The sequence below is a fragment of the Protopterus annectens genome, chromosome 3.part0, assembly GCF_019279795.1.
Source record: "Protopterus annectens isolate FY-2018-M chromosome 3.part0, PAN1.0, whole genome shotgun sequence".
NCBI lineage: Eukaryota > Metazoa > Chordata > Ceratodontiformes > Protopteridae > Protopterus > Protopterus annectens.
Window position 1 is genome coordinate 510528455 of NC_056731.1, and position 10000 is coordinate 510538454.

General features: G+C 36.7%; 1 protein-coding gene across 1 annotated transcript in view; it reads left to right on the forward strand.

Annotated features, from left to right (window-relative positions):
* The window catches only part of LOC122796453 (EF-hand calcium-binding domain-containing protein 6-like), a 1291945-nt gene that overhangs the window by 265757 nt on the left and 1016188 nt on the right, over window positions 1–10000 (forward strand). The window contains exon 3 of the mRNA XM_044064930.1: window positions 6408–6508. Coding sequence (XP_043920865.1) covers window positions 6408–6508 — 101 coding nt within the window. The remainder of the gene's footprint in view (window positions 1–6407; window positions 6509–10000) is intronic.

Here is a 10000-nt window from a genome sequence, read left to right on the forward strand (position 1 = left end):
TGGTGCAATACAGAGATTATGTTATCGCTTCTCTCATCAAGGACTAACATTACACTCATGTGATCAAAAGTCCTCCGGTTCCAGTATCCTTTCAGGCTTCATAATGAATGGAATATCAAAATGTTACTTTTTAACTTAATGTACACCTGTGACCAAAGTCCCCCAATCCAGTATTCCTTCAGGATTCATATAGAATGGTATATTGAAAATGTTACTTCTTAACTTAACGTACACAACTGTCCTTAGAACAAAGCATTCTAATCTCCATGGCATTAATGTGACTGTACTGCCTAATGGAAGACACAGCATTCTGATCTCCCAGATTATATACTGATCTTCTGTGCTGTACTTATGTCTATGTCACAAGATGTGATTTGTGTTGTTTTCTATTCTTTTATGCCCCAGAAGGATTTGATGGGGTTCTATATTAGCATGATTTTGGATCTTGGTGCCAGTGCCCCCTGCACCACCTTAGTAAGGGGTGCTAAACCTAATCCTAATTCTGCCCCTTCCCCCCAACTCTATCCCTGCACCTTAACACCATTAAAACCTTCCCGTAACATTGTCACAACACAAGACAGACTCAGACACACAAACATTCACAAACACAAGCAACATTACATCTGTTCCCTACCCTAACCCTTACTCTTACCCTAAAATACAGAAACTGGCACACAGACACACAACATCCTTCCTTCACTCATCCCTGACCTTAACTTTAACTTACACACACACACACACACACACACACACACACACACACACACACACACACACACACACACACACACACACGCACATGCTCTCACCCACCCAATCCCACTTACCTGTATCAATATTTCATACCATCGACATATCCGCAGTTCAGCCATCCATATTGTCAACATTAAGTCACGCCCTTGCATTTGTCGAGCATACGTACATTTGGTCAAACTCAGGAGAACTATAGATATATATATATATATATATATATATATATATACATATATATATATATATATATATATATATATTAGATAAAACAGTTTGGGGATGTGGGGCTTGCTCCCATATTAGGATGTGCAATTCTGCTTGCCTTCTAGAAAAAACATGTTTTCAATATTTTAGAACTTTGGGAGTGTTGCTGTTTTGGTTAGTGACTTCAAGGTTTTGATATTTTTAGGTTAAATAGTCACAAGTTAATGAGTATTCTTAGTGGATCCAAACTGGTCTATCACTCATTCTTTCTACTGATCATTTGTGAATGACAATTGCCAGCTAAAACATACATAGTGTGTTCCCACATAAATTCTTTACTTCGTTTTCAGTGATAAGTTCACAATATAAACCATATTTGCATGCGTAACTGTTGACCTGATTATTTTTTAAGGCAGTAAATGGCTTAGAAGTAGGTTCCCCTCCCCTTCTCTGTTCATTGATTAACACAGTGCCCTTGTGATGTAGAAACCAACATGACCAGTTGCAGGAAAAAGTAATGCAGTATTTCACTGATGACCAAATGGTGATCACATCAACTGTAAAATAATGTACAGATAGGAAACAGTGAGAGATAAACAATATCTACTTTATGTGAGGCAACCCCAGAGTTACAGTAAAGAGGGAAAATACAGTGAGATAAAAGAAATAAACATTTGAGAGGTCTTGTTATTTAGATTTACCTATAGTGTCGACCAAGTCTTGCCTTTGAATGTATACAGTGCAGTTAAAAAAACATTTATCATTCACAAGCTAGACTAGACCTAATTTTGCTCACTCTAAAATTATAATATGACACTGTTGTAAAAGCTGTAAACAAAATCTACCTGTTTTATAATCTTACAACGGAACACTCCAAGATATGGTTACTTGTCATTTAGTAGGCTATTGTTTCTTGATCAAACTTCTTAGGAGAGCACACATCTTAGGAGAACTGCTGCTCATTCCCGAGTCACAGTCTTAAGTTGTGGTCAACCTTTCATGCCCATCTCAAGATGACCTTAAGTACATTTCTGAAACTTTTGTATGCATTCATAGGTGCATAGTTAAGTACTAGGCAACTAATTCTACAGCCTATTGCAAGCCTGGCCAAAAGAAAAAAAAAAGCAACAAAAAAAATCTAAAGTTCTGTCCAGCCTCAAGGAGAACATTAGAGGTTGCCCATCTAGCTATGTAGATTTACTTTGAAGGTGGCAAGGATGTTAGTCTGCTAAACATTCACTAGAAGTTTTTTTCCAGATGTGGGGGATATATCAGGATAGGGCTGCATCATTACAAAGTGTTCTGTGTAACTGTTGATGAAGGTATTGGTCTTTGACACTACTTTGGCCTGTATTGACTTACTTTCTGTCTAGCTAAACTATTCCACCTGTTTGTGTGACTACTCAGAGAAACTTCATCTACATTTACTATGTTGTAATATCGAGAACCATATTGAAATGATTTGATCGATGCGTACACCTATGTTTGTATTTGCTGCTGCATTTCTAGTGATGTTCCTTCAGAACTTATCTCCACAAGTTGTTAGTATACTTACTATACTATTTGATGTTTTTGATATTGGCATGACTTTTGTGTTATTCAACTGTGAATCTTATACTGTATGTGATTGAGATCTACTATATGTATTTGTATTTAATACATGTCTAACACAAGCTGTTAGTATACTCACTATACTATTTGATGTTTTTGATATTGACATGATTACCTTTTGTGTAATCAACTGTAACTCTTGCACTGTATATGCATGTTATCTACTGTATATATATCTGTATTTACTGCTACATTTCTATTGATGTTCTTGCAGAATTCATCACTGCAAGTTCGTTAGTATACTCACCATGCTATTTCATGTTTCTGATAATGACATAATTACCTTTTGTGTATTCGACTGTATCTATTCTACTGTATCTGCTTGTTAACGTGGAGCTTTTCTATCCAGGCTTCCATTGAAAACAGGCTCATTTTGACCCAGTGGACTATCCTGGTAAACAAATGCAATTAAATAAATAACCAATTGCTACATTTAGGAAAAGTAAGTCAAAGAGGGTCAGGTCTTTCAAGGCTTAACACAAATTATTATGGAAGATTCTATAAGGGACTGAGTCCAGAGAGGAGGGGTCAATAGTGTGTCCTGATAACTGAAAGCTTTGAGGTAATTGATCTTTTTATAGCTTTCTTATGCAACTGTGTACTTATCCAGCTCACTTCCAATACACCCTTAAGCAACTCTTGCTGCATTTACAAGTATGAATGGCTCAGCATATCTGCTGCATGGATCTATTTTCCTGACTTATAATTTACAACCACATCACACTTTTGTAACCATGACTACATTCTTTGCAATCTTGGTAGTATTGTGTGCAACATCATCTTGAATGTACTCTCTAATGACTTATGGTTACTTCTAACAGTTTTCCATTTAAATATGCTTACAGAACATTTTTCAGCTATATAGTATGGATAGCAACTCTTTTTCTGCCTGAATATATTGTTTTAAATAGCCAGTAAAAGTTGTCGACTTTCAGTCAATCATTTTATTCTCTTGCAGAACTGTACCACCAGTTTCATTCTGTCTCATGTGTATCTGTAATGTGATTTACTTATATATTCCAGAATGAATGTTTCTGTCACTAACATTTAAGTAACGCAAACCTCTTTTCTTGCTCTTTACTCCAGCATGATTCAACTTATGCACCAATAATTTCTGTAATTCCACTTATTTACGGCATATTTGAAATAAACTTTGAAGGTCATCATACCAAGAAATATTATATGCATTTTTTTATCTGCTGATGAAGATTAATTTGTACCACTGCTCTGACATCTCATTATCCTGCTTCCAGACGCTGTTTCGTTGTGAATAACAACTGACTGATACACTGTAGATTTGTCTTATCCTACAGTAACTCTGAATTATCTCATCAAAACAATGTTGTCTTTCGTTCTTGAAGCATGCTTGTTACATGTTATCAGGGCATTGTAGAAATTAAGCACACTACTTCATCAGGGTTCTCTGACATACAGTTCACAATCAAGAAACAAAAATAATTTTGGATCCTTAATATCCATTTCTCAGGTAGATTGATCTGTAGAGAAAGATTTCCTGATATTTGTAGCTGTGCAATTCTTAAATTAAAATATCCCCTCCCTCTCTCCCTTCCTTCCTTCTTCCATGATAACAAGTAGTTTAATCCATGATCGCAGGGAGATGAATCCTCTCTCATTTCTCAGAAGGTGTAAGGAAAATAATCTTGAATGGGACACTAACCCATCGCCAGATGCAAACATACTCATTCATTCACACATGACTTGCACACATAATGGCAATTTGAAGATCACAAGTTCACATGGAGCATGTTGTGATGTGGACGGAAACTGGAAAACCTAGTGTTAACTCAAACAGATACAGAGATGATATGCAGACTCTGCACAGAAGGCCCTTCAGCTGCTGTTACTTACTTCAGTTTTACAATGACTTGCTTAAGATGTAGCTGCAATTGATTGACCTTGAACTGTTAAGACTGTTGTTTTCTCAGCAACTGTTCACTGGGCTTGTGGTGTAACAATTCATAAAGGCCCTAATATGTTTTTTGGTCTTCTGTGAGGAGAATTAGCAAATATTATTTACTTGTTTTAATAATGATCGCTCCTTCTTCAAGTTAGAGTAACTGCAAAGTGAGAATATACATATGTAAGAGAGAATAGGATGAAGCCCTCCAGAGTGAGTGGCACATAACCTCCCACCCCCACACTGAAAAACTGACAATTTTAGTGTTCACTACTTTTCCTGAATTCCTGATCTCTTCTAATATATATATATATATATATATATATATATATATATATATATATATATACATATGTGTGTGTGTGTGTGTGTGCTAAGCCTGAAAGACATTGAAAGCAAAATTTCTAGACATAAATGCATCTTTATTGTGTAGATACACAGAAAAAAATGACAGGAATTACAGTTCACTTGGCTTTCAACAAATAAAGTAAGCAGTTCATTGGTTATTTTCAACCTAACATCCAGTCAATGGTGGCACAGTGGTGCACCAGATAGTGTTGTTGCCTCACAACAAGAGATTCCCTGGTTTGATTCTCAGTTGGGGTGCCTTCTCCTTCTATGTGGAGTCCGCATATCTTCCCTGTGCTGTGTGGGTTTGTTCTGGTTTTCTTCCACATTCTGAAGACATGCACTATGTGATTTGGGCACTCTAAATTGGCCATAGATATGAGTGCATATGGGAGTATGTGATGTGAAAGAACTACCACAGCAGGGCTAGACAACTGTTGATAAAAATCTTGTCTGTAAATGATTGTCTCTGTTGAAGTGACACCTTGACTGAATGTGCAAAAATGGAAAAAGGGGTAGTGGATGGATGGATAGATCCAACCTTATACAGTCTGTCCAGCAAAATAGGCTATTTGCAAGCAGGTTCCTCCAGGCTTCCTCCTCAGCTTCAAAGAACAGCAAAAGAAGTCTTTACCTGAGTTTTGTCTCAGGCCACATCCAAAAGATGCTCTGACTGAATTATTATACTCCACAAGCCTTGGGTCTTTGAATAAAGCCCCTGATTTATCCCACAATGAATCCTCAGTTGAGGAATTAATTTCTGGTGTGCTGCTTTCATGGTACCTCTTTTTATACATCACAGAATTGCCATTACAGTTTTTGTTGGCAAGCTAATACATTCAATTCCTTTTCTACCTTACTGTTGATATTTTCCAGTCACAAGGCACACTTAAAGGTGTATTCCCCATACCTATACACACAACGTTATAATGTGCAGTGCTTACCTGAAGTAACAGGATATCCACTGTAATATATGAGCTACTATACTTCAAGCTCATACATTTCAAGGTAACACTGTAGAAGCTTTATGGCAGCATTTAGCATTTGAAAATAGAAGAGACAAGGGATGAGCTGTAGTGTTGCCAGGTCTATTAGTTCTACATTTAGACAATGCAATAATGAACAGGAAACCAGGCCATGCAGCATGCATACAGGAGTCAGAATGGCATTAATGTATCAATTATTTAAATACATATACATGTTACTTTACACATCATTATGCAATATGTGTCATTTTATGTGCATACACTGCTGTCCAATGAGTATCTGGTGTTTGACTATTTATATGTTTGCTGTTTGCTTTGTATATTCCTTGTAATGTGACATGTTCAATTTCATTTTTTTCCTAATACGGACCTATGCTCTACTAGCTGCTTTTAAGTATTGTATATTTGAAGTACTTTGTTTGAATTGTACCTCAGGTTGCATTCTCCAGGGTTTTGGCTGAAAATAATTTGCAAGGTTCTGCCCACTGAAATGGTTATGTAAATTATTAAATTAAAAATATATAGACACACCTATTGCAGTTATGACTTTTGAGTACATCTGGTAAGACTGCTTTTATATATTTCAGCTTGAACACCTATTGCAGGAGAAAATGAGATCTGGTGGATATTTTCCTCTAAGACAACTCTTCAGAAACAATGACCCAGAAGGCAAAGGACAGGTTAACAGGTATTATCTTATAGAAAGATTATGTCACTAGTTTACATGGATATAAAGGAATGTATACTGTGCCACTAGCAAACTGTTCATTTCTTCATCTGCTTCCTCAGCAAAGCATCTTCATTTAGTTACATTTGCAAAATGCTTTATTTATTTTCTTGTACAAATATATACAACACTGCATTCACACAAAGGTTTTGGACAGTCAGCATTTCTGTATATATAGGTAGTATGTTCTTTAAGAAAGGCACACCACCTTGGTAGGACACATACTCATATTAATCATTAAATGAGTCTTGTTCTACAAAGTTAGTTTTACATGACAAGCGATCATCTTAGAATGTAAGTTAGGCGCAGTATAAAGTTTTATGCAATCATTTCCTTAGTTGCCTATTCTTTGTCAATAACAAAATTTGCATTTGTTTTCTTTGAACAAGCAATCCCTCAGTTTGGTTTTGAAACTCTTCAATGCCTTTTCATCAATGGCTAAGCGAAAGTCGGGGTGTAGGGTGAATTAATTTGGGTGATTCAGATGTTTTTTTTCTTGTTAAAGGGTAACTATGTAGGGGTGGATAATAACACGGCCCTATTTAAAGTAATAAACTTTACTGTGAAAACTGTCATAAATACATAGCAGTCTTTTTATGTTATATAGAAGAAATAAGCAATGTATCCTGTAATATGCTTACGTAAGGGGGAACATATTTATTATCTTCATGTTGGTCTTTTGCACCTTTCAGAAGAAACTGTTTACAGAAAAAAATTATGTGATTCAGGTATGTGCATTTGCACTCTGGAATGTGTTACTTATCGAATCTTGCATTTGGAGTTTTATGATTTAGTTTATGGACATTCAGTTATATCATATGAAACTGTAGGCTACAGACAGCACCCACAGATGGGTAGGGATAGGCTATCTCCTGGAGACCAATATGTGTACTGCATTTTGTAACCTGATCATAAGCATATTCTGAACATCTGCTGGTGACACACTGAGAGTACTGTATGCTTTAACATCTTCCTGATGTTACGATGACATATGTGCATCAGCACATCCATTTTCCTAAGCCCACACGGGATCATTGTACAACCATGGAGATCTTTCACAAAGTAGATGGCTTCCTGTATAAGTTCAGGGCCACCTAAAGTAGATATGTGTTAATTAGTGTACCTACAAGTTCTAATGGACAGTGATATCTGAATCACAGGGGGAAGTACATTTACCATTAGGTGGCAGTCAATGCTGGGGGGTTGATCACTTCTAGTGGCAATCCAGGTGGTTCACATGGCACATATTTGGCATGGTTGTGACTATCCCATGAATTCACTTATGATCTCTCACTGAGCGACTGTTGATATTTGCATATCATACCTATATAGTTTCGGATAGGAGCACAAGCAACAACCTCATTCCTATTCAAAACACTGTGAACAGAATGTAAGTAACAAACAAATGCCCTCTTCAGTCTCTGGAATTGAAGGATACCCACTGCACCCATGGTTATTAACATCCATTAAGCACCTAATGACAACAGATGGATAAGAAGCATGAGACCCTTGCCAGACAATTTGCTGAACACATCTTCAGAGTCTTTAACTAATGCTTCTGTTGTCTTGGCACCTCCATCAATGCAGTATTGTGTAACAAATGCCACGTAATGCCAGCTGCATTGTACTGCTAAATACTGTAACCACTAGGATAACATATACATCTACAGCAGGGTCCAACAGTATCAGGGGCAACACAGTAAGATGACAAGAAGCAAAGGAAATGGAAGATGCCAGTGACACCAGTCCTCACACCACAACTCACATAGCAGACTCTGCCCTACCATATATGAATAAAGTAAAACAATGCTCTTGTTTCATTACAGAGTAGCACACGCATCAAGAACTGCATACATGTAATCTGATAATGCTTAGGCCTGGCCTCAGCATAACATCTGTACTCTTTGCCCAACAATTCTATGTGTTGATAAGAACAGGCCAGTAATAGCAGATATATTTTAAGTAATAATGTTGTGATAATGCAAACTAATTCTAATGATGATAATGATCACAACACCTACTTTATGTCCTTAACACAAGTGTGTATATAATGACCAGTATAATATAAAGAAACTAGAATTCTTTTAACAGTAACACACCCTCAGTGGTGTGTGTGTGTGTGTGTGTGTGTGTGTGTGTGTGTGTGTGTGTGTGTGTGTGTGTGTGTGTGTATATATACAAACACACACACAGACACACACACACACACACACACACACACACACACACACACACACACACCTGAAGGAATTGTAACGAAACAGAAGGATGATGACAGTGGAGTCAACCGGGAAGTAAACGGTCTCGAGACGCCAATATTACTTGAAGCGAGTAATTCTGTACAACTAACTCCTACTGAGGCACCGGTTGTGGAGAACATTGTGAATGGAGGTAATGGTGATGTAAGGAGGAAAAATCCGCCAGAAGAACGATATTCTTCGGCTTTTCCTTTTCCGATACGAACCGGGTACAAAACGGTATTGGAAGGGGAAGGTACAAGGGGGCAGAAGCGCAAAGAGGCGCCGCAGCAGTTACAAACTCTCAAAAAGATGTGGACACCGAAAAGTTAATATGGAATATTTCATCTTATATTCCTACTGAGGCCGAAAAGAAGGTTTTGGGTAAAGGACTAGGCTTTATACCTACCGCCAATATTGATGTGAGTGACTGCTTAATATCTATTAGATTATTTGCCAGAAATTTAGCTCTGAAGTTATCTATGGGTTCTAATGTTACTGCTGTACCTGCCTTGAAAAAGAAAAGTGAATTTTTACCGCCTTTACCTAGTAATATTGATTTATTCATTAAAGCAGTTGAGAATGAAGTTTATAAAGATAGTAATTTTAATGATGGACCCAAATATTCTAATTTAACTAAATGTGAAATGAATGCTGTTGTTGATTTAAAAAATAATAAGCATATAGCAATAAGACCAGCAGACAAAGGGGGTCCCACTGTAATTATGGATTCTTCTTATTATGTAAATACAATGCATGAGATGCTAAGCAGTGAGGCCTATGAAGAAATAATGTTTGATGAAGTACAAGTAATATTAGATAATATTAACAAAGCACTTGTTGAATGTTTAAATTTACACGTTATTAACAAAGAATTACTTGATTATTTTATGGTTGCTTTTCCTGTAATTCCACAACTACACGGGTTACCGAAAATTCATAAACACCCAACGCTACCCAAATTTAGACCAATAGTTGCTGGTGCTGGATGGGCAACTGAGGGTATGTCTATCTATTTAGATCAACAGTTGAAGCAGTTGTTAGCAACCTATGAATATATTTTAATTGATACAGCACACTTTTTGCAAGATTTATATAAGTTTGTACAAACTTATGATAAGTCCTTTGATTTGATTTTAGTGACTCTAGATGTAGAGTCACTTTTTACAAGTATCCCCAATGACAAAGGTTTATTTATATTAAAAGGATTGTTAGA